This window comes from Ostrinia nubilalis, chromosome W (assembly GCF_963855985.1).
Source record: "Ostrinia nubilalis chromosome W, ilOstNubi1.1, whole genome shotgun sequence".
NCBI lineage: Eukaryota > Metazoa > Arthropoda > Insecta > Lepidoptera > Crambidae > Ostrinia > Ostrinia nubilalis.
In genome coordinates this window covers 10,531,523-10,553,061 of record NC_087118.1, presented here as the reverse complement: position 1 = coordinate 10,553,061, position 21,539 = coordinate 10,531,523, and the positions used below count along the sequence as shown (strand labels likewise).

At 34.4% G+C, this 21,539-nt stretch overlaps 2 protein-coding genes across 2 annotated transcripts; both read left to right on the top strand.

Annotated features, from left to right (window-relative positions):
• The first annotated feature begins 1,655 nt into the window (after positions 1 to 1,655).
• Positions 1,656 to 16,481, top strand: LOC135086306 (uncharacterized). Its single transcript, XM_063981092.1, has 4 exons — positions 1,656 to 1,943; positions 11,664 to 11,961; positions 13,714 to 13,788; positions 13,837 to 16,481. Exons 1-4 carry the CDS (start codon positions 1,656 to 1,658, stop codon positions 16,479 to 16,481), a joined length of 3,306 nt encoding a protein of 1,101 aa, XP_063837162.1.
• A 98-nt stretch (positions 16,482 to 16,579) lies between these two features.
• Positions 16,580 to 19,358, top strand: LOC135086305 (uncharacterized). The gene is made up of 2 exons (XM_063981091.1): positions 16,580 to 17,719; positions 19,173 to 19,358. The coding sequence occupies exons 1-2, from the start codon at positions 16,580 to 16,582 to the stop codon at positions 19,356 to 19,358; spliced, it is 1,326 nt and encodes a 441-aa protein (XP_063837161.1).
• The last annotated feature ends 2,181 nt before the right edge of the window (positions 19,359 to 21,539 follow it).

Below are 21,539 nucleotides of genomic sequence, written 5' to 3'. Positions count from 1 at the left end.
AACATAACATAATAGACTATAATTTATGACGATCTGTGACAAACTAAATTTCTTTAATTAGTGACATTTTTATGTATTTTTATAAGTAATCAATAATAGGTAAAAAGCTTTATAACTAAAAAAAGCAAATCTGAATCACTCTCAGCTTTATGATTAAAAGAATCTACAAGAAGATTGTGATAGAATTGGTGATGCACCGCTGGAATGACACCACTAGTACAAAGGCTTACCAAGTATTTTTTTTAACTTTGGTTATAGGTAGCATATTTTATGGTTAAAAAGGAAGCAAACATCAGAGTAATCTTGCTGTCGTCGTCTCGTGTTAGTTTTAGTAACAACAGTCATATATTGAGACTTGATGTAAAGCTTGTCAGTACATGGCATGATGAGCGCAATGTAACTAACAAATGTCATTCCGCCGAACAATTGATTGCCCGTCCTAATTTTCATAGTGCAACAGTGTTTGATGAAAACTTAGTTGCGATACAATTACAACGTGAGAAGGTTATTTTAAATAAGCCCATTTACATAGGGTTTTCAGTGTTAGAGTTATCAAAAAGTCACATGTATGACTTTCATTATTCTGTAATGAAAAACTTTTACAAAGAAAAAATATCTTTGTGTTACACGGACACTGATAGTTTACTATATGATATACACACAGATGATTTTTATCGAGATTTGAAAGAAAATTTCGCGATCTATTTTGATACAAGCAATTATGTTGATAACAACTGTTACAATATCATCCCAAAGAACAAAAAGGTGCCTGGATTATTTAAAGACGAATTAGGTGGACAATTATTGTTAGAGTTTGTAGGGTTACGATCAAAATTGTACAGCATAAAAACTGACAATTATGAAATCAAAAAGGCAAAAGGGGTAAAAAAACCTGTGACCAAGAAATTAAACTTTTCAGATTATGTAAAAGTTCTTTCAACAGGAACAGACCTTAGAGGCAAAAATGTGCTTTTTAAAACAATCAAGCACCAAATTTATACAAGAGAACAAAATAAAATAGCACTTTCAAAGAAAGATGACAAACGCTTTATTATGGATAATAATATCGCCACTAAGTCGTGGGGACATTATTCTATAACTTTTTGATGCTGTATGCTTATTTATTAGTACCTGCTTTATTTGTTAGTTTTATCATAGTTATGGATAGATAAGGATTGTTAGATAAATATCGCGTTAGAATATTAGTAATATAAATAGAAGTAAGTTTTAGTTATGTATTGTAGATAAACATTTTTGTCCTATTTTGTAAATAATGTAATAGGTATATGGGTGACAATTATTAATAAATTACATTTCAGTATTCTCATGTTTCATTGCATACCTTTTTCTTATTTAGTTTCTTGTTAAATGCAAGTTCTGACTTGTTTCAATTTGTGCTAAATAGATCACATTTTTTATCGTTTCTGAACATCGATCAGATTGTATACATGGAAACATGCACGCTTGCTTGATACAAGTTTCAACAGGTTTTTGTTCACACTAAGTCTCGCACCTGAGATAGGTCAGATTGCAGTTGCATGTCAGCACAATGTTTACGCTATGTCCTATTAAATTGCTCAAAGTGAGAGTCATTACCACATCGATATTCACAGCGAGCAGTCATCTTAAGTTTTTGTTACAAATAATAATTCAAGATGTCGTCCACGTTAGTAAACGTTGGTAGTCCTGATTGGACTCCGATTTATTTTGCTGAAGATTGTCGCCCGTTACCAAACTTGCCGGCACAAGAAAATATTAAGAAGAAAAGAGGAATTTCAAAATCCAGGAAGAGTGCACAGAATTTGGACAAGAAGTTGAAGATGGCGTCAACATCTTTCGTTAAAGTGAAGCATGAAAAAGAAGGACGACAGCTCATAAAAATAAAGATTTTTGACTTGACTACTTCTCCGGAGGCGATCGAGGATGATTCAAGAGACGGAGATGTAATCACTAGTGCTCAATACATTGTGACAAGTGTGGTGGACAATATCCTTCATGAAACGGAGGAACTTGTATCAAAAATATCTCGGAAACTTGGAGGAAGTGAATATTAGTTTTGTGATTTCTATTTTTGTTTTTTCTTATTATCTTAAAAGTAAAATGTTAGTTTTAGATATGGGCTACTATGTAAATGATAATTATAATTATTGTGTAATATATTTGTAAGTAAATAAAAGTTTGTAACTAGGTAATTATTATAATAAAAATAAAACATATTTACCTCAATCTTGGGTTTTCATTTTACTGTGTAGATATTTTTGCATTTTAAGTTATAAGGTTCTTGTTAATATTTTTAAGGGATGAGTATCTACAATTAATTGTAATAAACCTCAGATCCTTAAAATGCAACAATTTCTAAGATGTTAAAAAAATAAAAAAGTTATTTGAATCATTAATATTTATTAATTAGAAAATATTTATAATCACAATATTAAATTAACATAAAAACTATTATTAAACTACATACAATTTTAAATCTACATTAACATTTTATTTAATTTTTTCTTTTTAAATTAATTCACAGTAATATTTTTCTGTACACACCATTTTCTTATACACACAACATTTTTTAAAGCACAATATTGTGAATTAGTATGAGTAAAACAGTTATAACACTTAAAATTCATACAGTACATTTCACTCAGGGTATTTAAATTAGGAATACCCTTATTGCTTATATCTGTAACATAATTATGGCCACACAATTCCTGCATCCATTTTACTTTTTCTTCACCCTTTACAATTATATGATAGTCTTTTAAAAAATGTTTTACTATTCTTTTAAATTCTCTATAGTCTATAAGACCTTCCCGCCAAAGGAGGTGTCTGTGTTTTTCAAGCCAACAAACCATTTTCTTTTCTTTGTATGTTAAAGCAGAAAAGGGATACGGTGGTTTTACTAAAAAAAACTTGGGTATTGTGTTCCGTAGCTGTAGCCAATTCTTTTACAATAAAATCATTATGCATATTTTTGAATCCTTGTAAATCCACATAAATAATTTCTCTGCTCATGATACCTTTTTTATAATATTACTTAGGGGTTTATACTCAAATATACAGTCATTTAATATCAAACAATAAGCCGCAGTCTGATCAGGTATTTCTTGATCGCTTTCTATTTCAACTCTCACGTCTATGGAACCTTTTAACGTTTCGTGTTGTCGAGAACAGTCAATCACAAATAACGGAGCAATATCTTTAAACTTTTTGAGAGACAACAAAGGCTCGGCACGACGTCCGTAATATGACTGTTGAAACCTTGAATATTGCTCATATAATAAAGCATACCTATCGCTTGAAAAACTGACGTTTAAACTTTCGTAGGGATAATACAAAGAATTTAAATAAACTTTTACATCGCGTATATTACAATGGTCAAATTCTGACATGGACTTTTCTGGTTTATGCTTGCGGGCAGTTTGTAACGCAATAATAACAAATCGAGGCTTGTCGATTTGCGAAGATGTTTTGATTGACCATGTGTGTTTACGTGTCTTAGGTAGCAGAGGATATTCATACAAATCCCAATTTCTAAATGCTAGCGTTATAGAACGATCTTTCTCTAAATGTTTCAATAAATTAATTCTTTCCCGATCAGAAACTTTGACGTGAGGGACTCTCCAAACAATTTTATCTATTAATATGTCATCTACAACTTCGTCATTCTTCAACTGTACAGCATTGAGATTCGTATTACTTCTTAGTAACACTAATTCATGTTTACAGTTTAAAATGATTTTTTCATAATCTTCAGCGAATCCTAAAATTTTATTCAAAGGTATAGAAACCGAAAACGCACCATCATGAACATCTATACCGGTATCTGACCAACCCCAAACTCTTGCAGTTTGAGATTCATTTTCATTTAACGAAAGATACGATTTAATGGTCGTCGTAATACCAGCGTTTTTAATCTTATCGATTTCTATTCCATTCAATTCATAGCGAATGTCTTGAAACAGGAACAACACAGGATTGTTCACAAAATGTATGCTAGATACTTTTTCTTTAGTAGTTAATTTAACTACATTTGCTTTGCCTTCAATATACAAAGTGCTGAGTGCTGGCAATACATACAAGTCTTGCTGATTTATAGGTATACGTATTTCATCATTTTTGTTAAAACTTGTTACATATGGTTTATATGAATGATATTCAAAACTTTCGATACTGTTGTCGTATGACGTTTGTTGGGATACATTTAAAATGTTCATCGTAATAAGGCTATTAATTTGAGAAATTCCTTATTGTTCTTAGTAAGTTTCTTTTTCAGTTGAATCGGTGCTCCTTTATGAATGGTTCTTTTAGGAATGAGTTGAATACTTGAGGTAGAAGGGTTTTTATTGAAATTTAGCATTTTTTCTGAAGTGTAAATACAGCTGCACTTCTTCGCCGCGTAAATTAATTTGTTTATTTTCTGAATCTAGCAGTCTAATATTTATTTCACCTATTGAACTTTGATTGACTGGAAAATATATTAAATTTTTAGGTACTTCAATAATTCGATAGCCAGGTGGTACATTAGGAACAAATTCGTGAATTATATGACTAGCTCTTCCATTCACAAATGAACCGCTTACTACATCACATTCGATGCGCACGATGGTTGTAGGTAAAATGTTGACTGGATATTGCGATTCTGTACTTATAAATGGTTTTACTTTACTTTTACCAAATCCTAATATTCTACCAAGTGAATCGTTTTTATCGAAATCTATTTCTTTAGAGCAGAAAATAGTAGTCTTCAATGTATTATTATTGCAATTCAATTGTAAAGCAGTGTTTTGGATGTTACTCTTTAAATAATCACAAATATCTTCAAGTTCATAGGAACCTTCAGGAATCGTTACAATTTTATCTTTGTCATAATAAAATTTATTGTTTCTTTCATCTACATTTGGTATAGAGTTGAATGTAGAGAAGTATAAAAGACCACACTCATAGTTTCCATTTAATGCTAATGTAGGTGAGTAGTTTGTTGTCAAAGACGCACCTCTCCCGGTGATAGACACAGTGAAAGACATTTTTGTAGTGACATATTTTGATCTACTTCATTATTATATAGGTATCTCTTTCCAATAGTCTCTTAAAAATTTTATACATAGATGACCGCAGTTTACGGTGCCAAATTTTTGTTGTTGTATGTAATTATAGTTTATAGGTAAATGGTTTAAATATTTTATCAATTCTAATGGTGGTTTTAAATTGCCAAAACTATCAAAATATTCAACATATTTGTTTTGCTTAACATAGGCTACCCAATGTGTTCCTGGATTATCTGAGCTGTCTAAATTTAGTATTGCACATTCTATTTTTCTAGATTTTGAAGGTAATGTGTCTCGCATAAAGACCCCACGAAAATATGGTATGTCTTTAGTGTTGTCTAAAATATCCAAATTATTCAGCGCACGCCTGGGTAGCCGCTTAATTAGTTTTTTGAAGGTTCTAAATATAAGCCTGCTCCTTTTTTATGAGGTTTTATATACAAGCCTTTCCCTACAGCCACTGCTTCCATCATCCTATTGTGTCGTTCTGCCTCTTGAAGACTTCTTTGAGCCGCTTTAGAATCATTAACTGCCTTTGCTATCCCCGCCGCGCCTCCAGCCAGTGATCCCAAAGCCGACAACCCCGCGAAAATGGGAATAAGAGGTAAAAATCCTCCATATTTTGGAATAGGAATAAAGCGTGGCAAACGAATTCCCTTTTTGTTTTTAAATAGCTTCTTTGCAGCTGCATATGCATGTTTGATAGCTGAACGATTGTCTTTAGATTTAAGTTTTTTTAATAGAGAATGTATCTTTTTTACGCCAGACATAAATGGTTTTACCCCAGCGCCTGCTTTGAGTTTTGTCTTCATGGTATTTTTTACTATCCATGATGCAATTTTTTCTCCTTTGCCAGCATCTTTAGATTTTAATCTTCTTTTAGCCATATTCAAAAGTTCTAAATCTGCCTTATGACGAACGTTCAAATCACTGTTGGTGTAAGCAATATCGTGATACATGCAAGCTTCATCCAATTTGTTAATACCTCGATTGCCCTTTAGTAATCGTTTCTGGAGTTGTGTGCCAGGTCCACAAAATTGATAGCCAGGTAAATGTAGCTCAAACGGTAAACGATCTATTAGGCTGTTAATAATACCACTGCCCTCCTTCATCGATAATCCACAAGTGACGCAAAGATACCATTATGTGTTATTTATACTATGTTACAAGTTCTTTTTTATCCACCCAACTATTCTCTTCATTATTTAAGCCTAACCATTTCACAAACAGTTTATTTCCTTTTCTTTTTAAGACTTTCTCGATGAGGTAGAGGTCTGGGTATTTGGTTTTTTGTAATTCGTGTTCATAAAAAGAACCTAATATCTTTTGTTTGTATTTGTCTTCTATTTGATAAGTTTTAGGATTAGTTCGGTTATCCTTTATAATGCGAAAAATTTCTGTCGACCAATTTGGCGTATACCCTTTATAAAATTCCCCCTTATATTTACTTATACGAACCAAATCACCAACTCGAAATTTAGATCTTTTATTTGTTTTATTTTGATATGATCTGACAATGTTAGCCCGAACTAATGACTCGTTTAATGAAGTTACATCAACAGGTTTACATTTAGTAATTCTGTGTATCGTATTATTATAATGCTGGATGACGGAATCCATATTATTTCCAATCCATTGATATCGTCCACATAAACTAAAAAGTTTGTAAAGATGTGATTTGATTGTTCGTATTACTCGTTCTACTATGGATGCTTTTTTAACAGAAAATGTAGAATAATGGTTTATATTATATTTTTGAGTTAGGTGATTAAAAGTAACATTATAAAACTCAGTACCAAAATCAGTTTGCAAATTTTTGGGGGTTCGTGCTGTGTGAGATAATATATTTTGCATAGCTTTCGTGACACATGTCTTAGACTTTGCTTTTAATGGTCTAACCCATACGTACTTTGAAAACGCATCAATTACTACCAGAACGTATTTAAATCCTTTGTTATATTTTGAATATTTTTGCAAATCTATAAGGTCAGCCTGCCATAAATCGTCTATTTTTTTTATGATTGTACATCGGCGGGAAAAGTTCCTTCTTGCTGCTCTGTGAAGTTCGTTGACTATATCTTGTTTACTCATTTTGTAGTTGAGTTCTGTTGAATCATGCGATCGATTTCTTTTTTAGTGTAATATAATGTACCCAAACTGTCGGTTGTCGCTTTTTCTAAATTTTTTAAGTAGTTTTTTACGTTACTGTGAATTTTTTTAATTTCATTTTTCAGTTCAGAAACATGTTTTTCTAAATACGCTTTATTCACAGCTTCGTCGTCTTGTTCAGGAAATTGTAATCCTTTTAACCGTGCCAATTTTAAATCAAAATCACCTGTTCCTGTTTTTATTAACGTATTAGTGGAATCAATGAATTCTGCTAAACGTAAACGCTTATGTACATGATGACCAAATTTGTCGATATTCATTGCACGCTTGGTGCTTTCTTTACTGTCGCATAGAGACTGCCTAATTTTCCAAATGTATTCTTTTTATATTCAACGTTTATGAGGCCAGCTTCATATAATTCCTCAATTATTGCATAAATTTCATTATTCAACCCAGTGTTTCCAGCTTCTTTTGATGCATATAGTAATTTCAGTCGTTCTACTAGCTCGTTTGGATCATCCCAATATACAATGTCTGTATTAGCTTTCACTTTTTTCAGTAGTTTCATACCTTCTCCTCTAGAAATAGTTGGAATACTTTCCATACTACTCGAAACATTCTTTGAATATTTGAACAAGGGCTTAATTATATTCATGTATTTGAATCCTTTGTTGCTATTTATTGCTTTGGATGGATCCCAATTACGTTTATGTGCACTGGTGTCTATAAGTATAATTTTATAATTTTGCAAGTCTTCTTCTGTAATAATATTCAAATTAGGGGTTTTCTTACACAATAATTCTTTCAAGCCAGGTGTCTTTTTGTAAATATTATTTCCAATTTTCCACCCTGAAGTGCGATCATCATCATAAACTCGAGCTTTCCCAATCATCAGTTTTCCTCGCTCATTTCTGAACCCATACGGAATGTTTTGTATCACTTCCGAGGAGGTTGACCATGACATAGATTAATTTGTTGTATTTGGTGACGATAAAAGTGATTTAAATGAACCATCGCTGATATTAGGATCTAAAGTTGGCGATACAGTAAGAGTTTGATTTGTACTTTGAAAAATCTCACTATCTGAGTGATCTTTTCCATCAACTGACTCCGTATAATCTTCACTCTCAGAACATGATGACTCGCTATGATTTTTTTTTATTTTTTTCGGTAGTATTTTTTCATCTATATTTTTTTCTTTTTCTTGGTATTCTTCATCAGTTTTGTTGGTTAGTTGATTAAGCGGATCAACAATAGGTTTAAATATTGTATTTAAGACCAAATCATTTCTATTTTTGGTATCTTTAATCAAATTAATCTTTCTTTTTACAGCTGTTGCAGATTTCAAAATTTGTTCTTTAAGATTTCGCTCCATTTTAGATATGATTCTACTCTGTATGAATTCTCAAAAGCAACTGATTAAATGGGAATAATACAACTCCTTATGAATACTAGTTAATAACTATGAATGTATCAAAACCCATTCTATAATATCCTTTGTCTCGTTCACAATCTTTGTTTATAACGACATACTTGAATGCTTTATTCCAAACAATTGAGCACATTTCACGGAATTGATTCCATGACATATCAGAACCTACGTGTTCATCATAAATATGTTTCAAATTGATATCATCTTGTTTAAATAATATTATAAGGTTAGAGTTATCCCTTACAAGTTGCTTGGGTATTTTAGTATAAGTTTGATTGATATAAAAACAATCTATATTTTTGTGTCGTCCCATTGCGAAATAATCACGAATATTATTTTGATTTTCACAGGCCACATCGTCGAATACAATTATTGAGTCAGGTAGAGCTTCGTGTGGACTTAAAATTTCACTGTCATGATTGTATTTATAGTAAGATATGCCTGAAACCATAGCCAATACTTTTTCTAAAAATATATATTTAGGTTGATACAAAGATTTAGAATACACATACGGACCATCCTTATGTAATAATAAGCTTATTACTAAATTGGTCTTTCCACAATTAGATGGGCCGCAAATAAGGCTGCGTATGGTATTAGGTAAAAGGTTCCCATGTCGCTTTGGGCTATTTGATACCACAGGACAGATACATCGTAATTTTAATGATTCTTTTTGTTTCAGAAATTTCATTTCTGTTCCTTAGGCTTGACCGCATTCTTTCGAGGATGTCAGTAAACTGATGATTCTACGTGCCAAAGTTTAAATTATACTACAGACATGTGGAAATTCTATCAAAACGTAATTTGAAGCAATATGTTAAGTACTCATGCCGTTTCAATGTGCAAACGTGACGAAACTTACTTGATGTTTAATATTATTATGATATGACTTTTGTTGTGGTGTGTGGTTGCGTGTGGTTTTATTTAATGGTGTTGGTGGTGATCGGCATGCGTTAGCTTATTACCGGCGCTCGACACTTGGATACCAGGTGAGTCCTTTATTCTGAATTGGGGACACTAGCACAAGCAAAACAGGGTTCAATCCGACGAAGCGAGCCGCGGCGAGGAGCGAAGCGACGAAGCGAGCCTGCGGCGAGCGTTCGGATTGAACACTGTTTTGCTTGTGCTAGAGTTCCCAATTCATTTACTACTGCTAGTGTCGGCTCATATACCCATTTACCTAACACCCTGTATATTAAGTAGGATATTTTGACGTTCATAAGTACCACCAGTGCTAGTGGTCTAAATTGAATAAAATATTTTGATTTGATTTGAAAAAATGCACTCTTTTGGTGATTGAACTCATCTATTGCCCATCTATAGCAGAATGGAGAATGTTCACTAATTTTGTTTTTTAGCTTTCTATATTCTCTGTAAAAAATAAAAAATACACGTCAAAGAATTATTTGGATAAGTCAATTAGTTTTCAAGATATTAAATTTAAAAGTCGCGGCCGGCCAAAATTTGTATGAGTGGAGTCTTGCAAGCTGAATTGAAACCACTTCCAGACAACCAATTGAGCTGAAATTTCGCATACGCATGTAATTCTAATATGCTATTACGAGTATTATATGCTTGTATTGCTTGTCTTTCCATAGCTCTATTTGGTATGTATTTATTTAAGTCGTTCGTTATTGCTGTGTCGTAATAACTCTTTTCATTGTTCTATAATTCAGTTTTACATTTTTGTTTAACCTTTATTACGAGGATGCCAAATCAATATGATTATCTAAGCAAAAACTAACTCTTGCTTTCTGAAGGCTTTTAAAACTATCAATAGATATTCATTACTTTTGTTATTTTCATTTGAAATTATTTTATTTTAAACTAGCTTTTGCCCGCTGTTTCACCAGCGTATAATTTAGTTTGTTACAGATCATCATGAATTATAGCCTATAAGTTATTCTGGGTTATGAACAATAATAGTAAATTTTCATCAAAATCCGTTCAGTAGTTTTTGCGTGAAAGAGTTACAGACATCCAAACATCCAGACATCCAAACTTTGCCATTTCTAATATTAGTAGGATTTTATGATTTGTTAATGGCTTGGTTATCTTAACCAGTGATTTTATATTGTGTTAAGAGTGATTTAATTAATTTATAAAGAATATCCTTGGACTAATTATATTGTGTGATTTCAAACTAATTTGAAAATTATAAATATTGAAATTAATAATGAAAATTCGACGGGTTCATCCAGTGTCTAAGTAGCTCAGTTAGAAGAGCAGTCGCCCGGCAAGCGGAAGGACGTGGGACGTGAAATTTTCATCAAACAAAATCCATGAAATCAGGAAATTATGGTATTCCCCCGCTCTCTCGGGGAGGCGGCCGCATGTGCTCGGTGATGTAGCGGGGTACGCGGGGGGACGGTATCAAGCGCGTCTCGAATGTTTTAGGATACGTTTAAACAAGGTTTTTTACTAAAAACCCTGTTAAAGTAATAGTTAAATATTTTATTTATATTTTTCTTGTAACTACTTTCATGGGCACTAAAACCTCTGAGATGGGCGTTGTTTTACAAAACCACACCCTGTATAAATCTTTTGAGTTAATTATCATTTTAACTAAACTTTGAAAGTGGGCTGAACAAATTGATGAATTTAAATATACCTAACTGTAATAAAAATAAAGTTTTTTTATTTATCTTTTTCATCCCTGATTATCGACCTGGCATCCTTGATTATCGACCATTTCTTACGCTGAACAATTTAGCCAAATTCCCAGAAAAACTTTAAATATGTATCCTTGTCCTAAACAAAGCTTAAGAACGCCGTCCCTGGGCCGTTAGTTCTTATAAATTTACTTTTGTTTTATTCGAAAATAATGAATGAACTAAAAAAATATTATTTAGTTACAATAAGACATGAAAAATGCTTTTCTAAAAATTTGGATTAACAATTATTGTACAAGTGTTTACAAGAACAAAGTTCGTAAAACTACCAATAGATGGCGCTGTGCTTAATAGCTCTCGCAAGTGAAGTATTCGGAGGGCCCTTTATATAGTAAAATCTGTTTGTATGAAATCGACTATCTTTGGAACAATATACCGTTGTTTGCGAAGTTGGCTTTTATTTAGCCTAGCATTCCCTCGACTGGACCTGGGGTGTGTACATGGTCCTTCGAGCCGGATAAGGTGTGCCAGACCTCATCCGGATGGGAAAGTCGTTCTGACGGTGACGCGAATTTTGGAGCACTAAGGCGGTGTGTGGTGCACTGGAGGTGCCTATCTGGTGGTGCCTGTCTGGAGGAGCAGCACCCTGAGGAGTTGGAGCTGCTGCAGCAGGGGTCCGAGCTTGGTGGCGAATCCGGCTTTGGACTTCGGGACGGTGCTGGTGCTGATGCTGGTGAGGAGGTGCCGTCAGGAGCCAGTTCAGGTGCCAGAAAAGGACAACTGACCAGTGACGTCACGCGCGAGTGAGTGACAAGGACAAAAACTGTGAGTGTTGAATTATTTTCTTATTGGTCGAGTCATGCAAAATTGAACTCTATAGCTTCGTGGTAAATAACTTTAAAACTTGGAAGTGATATTAAAATACGATACGTAGTGAAGTGAATTGGAAACGCGAATTTGAACCTTATTTGTTTGGAAGAATAAACTTTGAAGATTTAGTTATAATTTGAAGATCATTGGGACTTTGAAAATTTGTGTGCATGTTTAGTATTAACTTAGTCTAATTTTAAGAAAAATTTGTTCCGACGGGGAACCTATGCCCGATTTTGGTTAGATTTTTATTGAAAAAACACTTAGAAATATTTTAGTAATTTTTAACATAGTAAAGTTTTAATGTGTTTTAGACTTAGAAAATTTTACACTTGTCTTTGATAGAAGTTATAGTTTGATTGTGTAAGTTTAAGTTTCTGGAGTTTCAAACCCCGTTGGCAAAAGGTTTATTAATCGCATTTGTTTATAATGTTAATTATTAAATATGGATTCGGAAATTAATTTACAAGTGGATACTTATGATAAAATTTATAAAGCTAAAAAGAATTATAATAAATCTCCTAAAGAGCGAATTACAGAGGCTTATTGTAAAACAAGATTGGAGTCATTAGAGGAATTATGGGCTGAGTTTGCGAAAAATCATAGGTCACTTATTAGAAAATATGGTGCCGCATTAAAATCTCATTAATATTCACAGAAGGATGTTTATGATTTAGCAGAGGAGATATACACTGATTATAAAACCGAGCTTAGGTCTACTATAGAGTCATTTTCGAAATCAAAATCTGCTAGAACTGAAGTTAGTGAGAAACATCATGATTCTAAAGCTGAATCATTTAAGTTACCTAAAATAGTTATTCCTAATTTTTCTGGGCAATACACGGAATGGATCACATTCCGAGATTTGTTTATCTCGTTAATTCATAATAACTCGAAATTAGATAACGTACAAAAGATGCACTATTTGAAAAGTTCACTCACTAGCGAAGCTGAGCAGTTACTTAGGCAGATTCCGATATCTGAAGCTAATTACGATCGTTGTTGGACTCAGTTGAAATCGAGGTACGATAATAAGCGCTATTTATCTCATTATATTTTGAAACGATTGCTTAGCCAAAAGAATATAGTAAACGAATCTGCGACGGCTTTAAAAGAATTAATTGATACCGATGCTTGAGCGGGTTAGCTAATTTGGGTATAGACATTAGGAATTGGGACATAATTATTATACATATTTTATGTTTCAAACTGGATGCCGAATCGAGAAAACAGTGGGAGTTTAATATTACACAAAGTACTCCATCTGAGGAATTACCTAAGTACGAACAATTTACTGAGTTTTTGACGAACAGATACAGAGCACTAGAGTTTTTAGACAACAAAGTAGTTTCAAATAGATATCAGTCACATAACAATTTCAATGCAAATAATAATATTGTAAAATTTAAAGCTATGCATACGTCTACTGGAATTCAATGTGTATTTTGTTCAGAGGCTCACAAGTTGAGTGCTTGTAGAAGATTTTCGAATGAAACTGTGGACCATCGTCGTAATTTCATTCAATCAAACAGTTTGTGTTACAATTGTTTAGGTTCAAATCATGGTGCGAAGACTTGTCTCGTTAGTCAAAAGTGTAGAATATGCCATCGTAAACATCACACACTACTACATCAAAAAAATGCAGAGAACGCGCAGTCTAATGTTGTTAAGGTTGAGTCAGAGGGAAAAGATAGTCCACCAAAGGGGCCTTATGAGGCAGGTAAATCAAATAAAACATCAACTGTGGTTTCATGTAACGTCTCGACAGGTAATGTAAAACAAGTATTGTTAGCGACGGCGCTAATCAATACTGAGTCGAGAAATGGGAACAACTACATGTTGAGAGCCTTATTAGATCAAGGCTCTCAAGGAAACTTCGTTACAGAATCGGCTGTAAATGATTTGAAATTGAGAAAAACACCAATTCATGGTAAGATTTTGGGAGTGGGTGGAGATAAAGGATTAGTCTCAAAAGCGAAAGTGACCATAAAGGTTAAATCTAGGTTAGACCCTAATTGGAGTGTCACAGTGAATGCGTACGTTCTGAAATCTATTACTTCTTTCCTCCCTAGTAGGAAAATAGATCAATTAGATTACTCAGAATTCCAAGGCATAGAACTTGCTGACCCAGAATACAACCGACCCAATAAAATAGACATATTATTGGGTGCGGAAGTATTTAGTCAGATAATCCAAGAAGGTATACGAAAGGGATCAAACGGAACGCTCCTTGCTCAATCCACGAGCTTGGGTTGGATTTTATCGGGAACGGTGAAACTACCAAATTATCAAAACGCAGAAACATTATCGTTGCATTGCCAGTTACAAGAAAGCGATGAACTGTTGAAAAAGTTTTGGGAGTTGGAAAATAGCATGAATCTCACAAAGGAACAAAAGTACACAGAAGAAGAAAGAAAATGTGAAGAATTTTATGTTAAAACAACTACTAGAGATAAAGAAGGAAGGTACATCGTGAAATTGCCTTTTAAGACAGAAAACCCAGAGTGCAAAAGAGGAGAGACGAGAAGTATAGCTGTGCAAAGATTAAAAGGGCTGGAAAAAAGATTCGAAAAAGATAACAAATTCAAAGAAAGTTATAAGGCTGTAATAAATGAGTATTTGGAAATGGGACACATGTTCGAAGTACTGGAACCAGACTTGGAAAGAGAAGAATCAGTATATTTACCACACCATGCAGTTGTTCGAGAGGACAAGGATACTACTAAGCTCAGAGTAGTATCTAATGCCTCTCAGGTAAGAAAAAATGGGGTATCACTGAATGAAAACCTCATGGTGGGACCAACCATTCAGCCAGACTTGAGACATTTAGTGATGAAGTGGAGACTGTCGTACATTTGTCTTACAGCAGATATTGTTAAAATGTACCGGCAAATAAAGGTACACGAAGATGACACTAACTTTCAAAGATTGGTATGGAGAAATAACCCTAATGAGGCAATCAAAGATTTCAAACTTGTTAGAGTGACTTTCGGTACTGCTTCAGCTCCATTTTTAGTAGTTCGAACGCTTCAACAAGTGGCAAAGGATGAAGGTCTTAATTATCCTTTAGCTGTGGATAAAGTTAGAGAAAACTTCTACATGGATGACATGATGAGCGGTTGTGAATCTGTAGCAGAAGGAATAGAATTATATACACAAATGAAAAGTTTACTAAATAAAGCGGGATTCAGATTACAGAAGTGGGCGAGTAATGACGAAGAATTGTTAAAAATGATTAAGAGCAGGGAAAATGAACAGGAAAACGGGAAGGAAAAAGAGGAATGTAAGGATGGGATAACAATAAAAATGGATGAAGTAATAAAATTTTTGGGACTTACCTGGGAACGGCACAGTGATCATTTCCGATATAAAGTTGATCTTCCAGAACTACTACCACCTATTACTAAAAGAAAAATAATAGCAGATATATCACGCCTATTCGATCCCTTAGGCTGGGTTACACCATGTATAATCATAGCAAAGGTGTTGATACAAAAGCTGTGGATAGCGGGGATTGATTGGGATGATGAAGCACCTAGTAAAATACTGCAGGAATGGTGTACTTACCGGGAAGACCTGAAAAGCATAAGCGAAGTGAAGATTCCTAGATGGCTTGGAACGAGATTAAATGACGTCAAGAGGGAACTCCATGGGTTCTGCGACGCCTCGAAGGTAGCATACGCCGCTGTGGTATACATCCGAACTATTGATGCGGAAGGGAATATCCATGTGTCGTTGGTAACAGCAAAATCTAAAGTGGCACCTATCAAACAAGTGTCTATACCAAGGCTGGAATTATGCGGAGCTGTAGAGCTTACACGATTAATGCTGGAGACGTCTAAGGTTCTAAATATTGAACATACAAACCTGCATGCATGGACGGATTCCACAATAGTTTTAGCCTGGTTAAACAGCTTGCCCAGCCGATGGAAGGTATTTGTAGCCAATCGCGTCTCTGAAATACTTACCAACTTAAATCCTAATCAGTGGTCACACGTAAGTACTCAGGAAAATCCAGCAGACTACGCATCCAGGGGAGTTACACCTTCAGAGCTGAAAAATAAATCACTGTGGTTAAATGGTCCGGAGTTTTTGATTACTAAAACTATAAATTACAAAAAACCTACAGAATTAACAACCGAAATAGAAGCCATCAAAGTTCACAACATAACAACTGAAGAAGATTTCTTCGAAAGATTTTCGAAACTGAGAAAATTAATAAGAGTAACAGCATACCGTCGAAGATTTTTACAAATGAAGAAACCGAAATCTGAAAGAAAAGACAATGAGTATTTAACTACAAAGGAAATGGAAAAGGCGTTAGAAGTTTGCATAATAAGAGATCAAAAAATTAAATTTGAAGAAGAAATTGAAGCTATAAAAAGAATATTCCAATTAAAAACAATTCATTAAAATCTCTAAATCCATTTATAGATGAAACAAATTTACTAAGAGTCGGTGGGAGATTAGAAAAATCTCATATGGCATCAAGTCGTAAGCATCCAATTGTCATGGCAAAGAGCTCTAAACTCACGGCCTTGCTGATTGCAGACGCTCATCATCAGACGTTACATGGCGGACCGCAGTTAACATTGAATTACTTACAGAACAAGTACTACATTATTGGAGCTAAGCAATTAGTTAAAACCCATGTGAGAAAATGTGTTGATTGCGTGAAGAATAAAGGTCAGACTTACCAACAATTGATGGGACAGCTACCGGCAGTGAGGGTCACACCAGCTCGTCCTTTTTTACGAAGTGGAGTAGACTTTGCAGGTCCGATCCAAATCCGCACTACAAGGGGTCGAGGTTATAAGTCCTATAAAGGATACATATGTTTGTTCGTATGTATGGCGACCAAAGCCGTACATGTGGAGGCGGTCAGCGAACTTACATCACATGGCTTTCTTCAAGCTTTTAAAAGATTCGTCGCCCGTAGAGGTCCTTGCTCAGATATTTGGAGTGACAATGGCACGAACTTTGTGGGAGCAGCAGCAGAAATACAAAAGCTCTTCTCCAATGAGAAAGACAGTATCCTTCCAGAAATAGCTGAACAATTGGCCAATAACAATACAACCTGGCATTTTATCCCACCTCACGCGCCCAACTTCGGTGGACTATGGGAGGCTGGAATTAAATCCGTTAAGTTCCGCCTCAAACGAGTCATTGGCAATTATTCTACCTTGACATACGAAGAAATGTCGACGGTGTTAGTACAGGTCGAAGCTTGCCTAAATTCGAGGCCTTTATCTAAGCTGGACGGAGATCAGGAAAATGAAGTGTTAACTCCAGGACATTTTCTTGTAGGTGAACCTCTAGTCACAGCACCAGATCGAAATTACGAGAACTCAAATATAGGCTCACTTAGACGATGGCAGTACACTCAACGTATGACTCAAGAATTCTGGCGTAAGTGGTCTAAAGAATATTTGAACCAATTCTTCCACAGATATAAATGGGCCACACAAGCCCCACAACCTAAAGTAGGAGACATAGTGTTGATTAAAGAGGATGGTCTTCCGCCATGCAGATGGTTTTATGGTAAAATTGTGGATGAACATCCAGGTCAAGATGGAATTACGAGGGTGGTCACAGTAAAGAGCAAAAACTCTTTGATAAAACGCCCTACAAATAAAATATGTGTATTACCTGTAAGTGATTGAACTTACAGTTATTATTTAAGTTTTCTACTAAGTTTATATCTTAAACTTGTTTTTTATTTTTTCGGTTTATATTACTTTGTAATTGTTTTATTTTGTAAGCCCAGCAAAGATAAATTTGTATTTTAGCGCGAACTTTTGACAAGGCATTTTTTTAATTTCTTTTATAAGGACAATTATATCAATTTGTCCTTGGCGGGCAGTTAATGTACAAGTGTTTACAAGAACAAAGTTCGTAAAACTACCAATAGATGGCGCTGTGCTTACTTAGCTCTCGCAAGTGAAGTATTCGGAGGGCCCTTTATATAGTAAAATCTGTTTGTATGAAATCGACTATCTTTGGAACAATATACCGTTGTTTGCGAAGTTGGCTTTTATTTAGCCTAGCATTCCCTCGACTGGACCTGGGGTGTGTACAATTATAGACTTTTGTATTGAAAAACTTTTACAAATATGAAGAAAATCAATTTATTTTCTTAAAAAGGGCTTCGTTTGAGCATTCATTCTTCATGTCTGATTAAACTAAACAAATAGTTTTATAAAGTTTATTCATTTTTTTTCGATTAAAACGTAATGTTAATTAACCTAATATTATATGTAAAAACGGCACAGAGACGGGGCTTTTAACTGGTTACCTATCATAAGCAGAATGCTTTCCAAATATTTGGGTGCCCCTTAAATAACCTTGTTTAAGTAAATAATTTATTGACTATTGCATTGCATACTAACTTACGTAAATTCGTTCATGGTAAATTCTTTGCAATAAAATACAATTTTATTTAGCCCGCTTGTCGCGCGCGTACCGGTAGGTAATAATAACATTTGAAATTAAACTCAACATACCGCACCTTTAAAGTTAAACCGTTACTAAACGAATTTTTCGCAAAAATGAGTTATCAACGCCATCTTACTAAAGGACACGTAAACTACAAGATAAAATAGACCACTTCTTCAAAATTGCCTTCTAACGCCATCTAGCGTTAAAGCATAACGTTACTAAGCCAAACTTTGAACGGCTCGCTAAATACAATAACGGGTCTATGCAAGTAAGAACGTATTTGTTGCGGAGTGATGACGAAAGTTTAAATTCATAGTGTGATTATTTGGATAGTATCGGCCGTTCGTCACAAAAAAGGTAAGTTGTTTAGTTTTTTTAATGAGTAGAGTGTGACTATATGTATAAACACAGTTTTCGTTTAAAAAAATACACAAGTCATTATAAAATTTCTTTGGTAAACGGTAACAGTTGGTATAGTCACAGTTTGCCTTTATTTTTTTAGGTACTTATCTAATAATATTTATCACTAAAGGGTGCCTATTTCGTTAATTACAGTTTTTCAATAAGCAATGAGTAAATTTTATGATAGGTATGCCTAGTTACAATAGTGAAACATTTTTTTTAGTCTATAATAAAATAAAGATTAAAAGCATTTATTTGCTCCAGGTGATGTCGTATTTCCAGAACCCACGTTTGGCTCGCATTATGGAAGCTGTGGACGCTGAAAAAGATTCCTCATGTTTCGAAGAACCCAAGCAAACATCTATGGACGAACTTAATATAATTTTAACTATAATTTTACACAAGATGCAAATCCGATACGTCATTCCGATCCGCGGCTTGCGCCAGTAATCTCGTTCGCGAAGGAGAGCGGCGTGAGGCTTTTGTCAACTGCCGCAACATCACGATGCATTCCGCACACATTGGTAAGGAAATAATCCCTTAGACTGCACACTTCACGGTTGTGGAGGTTCTTGGCATTTAAAAAGCCTCGACCTCCCCACTTCCGTGGAATATACAGTCTCATTACAGATGAGCGCGGATGTAACATGCGATGTTGTGTGAGCTGCTAACGTACCTTCCTATCCAGGGCGTTAAGCTCAGTCAGAGTCCATGTTAGTATGCCGAAGGAGTATATTAGTAGAGGCATCACCCAACCGTTGAAAGCTCTTGCTTTGTTGCCGCCAGACAAAAGGCTATTAAGAACTTTTGTCAGTCGGCTACAAAAGCGTTCTTTCACCGATTTTTTTATGTCTTCTACCGATATACCTAACGATTCTGACATACCAAGATACTTATATAGGTCTCAGTTTCGGACAGAGATTTGAGTGTCATTATCTCAGAAAGTTGTAAATTCGGAGAATTCACAACTTTTCCCGGTCTAAATGTAAGACCGCACACTTGTCTACACCAAACTCCATCCTGATGGCGTTGCTAAATACCTGTGTGGTTTTTAGCAACTTCACCAGGTCTTGTCGTTTTGTTGCGAACAACTTGAGATCATCCATGTAGAGCAGGTGACTAATGACCTCACCCCCTCTTCTTAGCTGATAACTAAGCCCTGAATCCTTTAACAGAGTGCGAAGAGGATTCAGTGCTAGGCAGAACCACAAGGGACTCAAACTGTCACCCTGGAAATGCCTCGCTCAATCCTTATGAAGTTCAATGGATCAGGAGACCTCTCACCACCACCTGGCTGCCGAAGGACTGTAGTCCACTGCCCCATGCATGAGCATGAGCGTAAAAAGGATCTCATTGCATCTACCTTATACAACTCTAAGATCCTCTCCCGCCATGTTTGAGGCACCGAATCATAGGCCTTCTTATAGTCAATACAGGCAGCAGAGAGAGCTTTCCTGCTCCGCCGAACTTGTTGGCTAATGGTTATGTCTATGAGGAGGAGCTCTTTAGTACCACGAGACTCAACCTTACATCCATTCTGAGCAGTGGCCACAAAATATTGTTCATTATTTTTATTATTAAGTGATTTAAGGTAGGTATGTGAACAACCTTTCGAGGGTAGGGAAATAATGCTGAGATTGTTACTTGAGTTTAATATATTTTGTATGTATTTTTTGTAATTGCTAGGTGTGTTTTTTTCTTATTTGTTATCAGTTATACTTCCTATGATTTAAAGGTACAAAAGGTCTTAAGACTGATTAATAAATAACTAGGCTAAATGCTTGTATGGATATCTTTAATTTGTAATAAAATATTGTTGATTTCGAATGTTTGTTATTTTTTTAATATTGTAACATCATCACAAATACCTACTCTATGATATAAAATTTAAATGTATAATAATATCACCATTATCATTGAAATTTAAATAATTTTCAATATAGTAACATTATTTGGACTGCAATTTGAATAGTAATTTATTTAAAAATGAAAAAATAGTAAATGGTAAAGTGTTACTATAATTATATAAATCAAAATAAATAATACTATACATAAAATATTTTATTTTTGTAAATCACATAACATAGCGTTAGCACATAGGGGAGAGTTCGGTATATTGTACCGCCGGGTAAATTGTACCACCCTCATATTTCGTAAAGTATTTATTGAATGTCTGTAATTGCAACACTCAGCGATACACAACTAAAATAAATTAATATCGGCCATGTGGTTTTTGCCGTGACAACAAACACGTGTGTTTTATTTTGAAAAGTATTTTTTCATTGTTTTCAAGTAACTTTTGACAATACATGTTTAGTTTGTAATTTTGTTAAATTTAACCACAGGGTGTTTCTAATATATTATTTAGAAGCGTAAATTAGTGTGGATTACAATTATTTGAAACATTTTTCGGTATTTATAAGCTATATTTTTTACCAATTTTTTAAAAGCACTATCACCTAGTCGGCTAAATTGTACCACACCAAGTTGTATAGAACTTTACCAAAGGATTTTGAAATTTTTTTAGTAAATCATATTTTGAAGTTATAATAGCGTAGTTATGTTTGACTAACAATAAATGAAAGCAAAAGACTGGCAAAGTAGATTAGGTACAAGTGTGCGTTACGATAA

Excerpts from the sequence above, each read along its gene's own strand:
- LOC135086306 (XM_063981092.1), top strand. The coding sequence starts at position 1,656 with ATGTCGTCCACGTTAGTAAACGTTGGTAGTCCTGATTGGACTCCGATT. Across the intron at positions 11,962-13,713 it reads GCCGTCAGGAGCCAGTTCAG|AGAACGCGCAGTCTAATGTT; the intron begins GTGCCAGAAAAG and ends AAAAAAATGCAG. Across the intron at positions 13,789-13,836 it reads AAAGGGGCCTTATGAGGCAG|GTAATGTAAAACAAGTATTG; the intron begins GTAAATCAAATA and ends ACGTCTCGACAG.
- LOC135086305 (XM_063981091.1), top strand. The coding sequence starts at position 16,580 with ATGGCAAAGAGCTCTAAACTCACGGCCTTGCTGATTGCAGACGCTCAT. Across the intron at positions 17,720-19,172 it reads ATAAAATATGTGTATTACCT|GTGATGTCGTATTTCCAGAA; the intron begins GTAAGTGATTGA and ends TATTTGCTCCAG.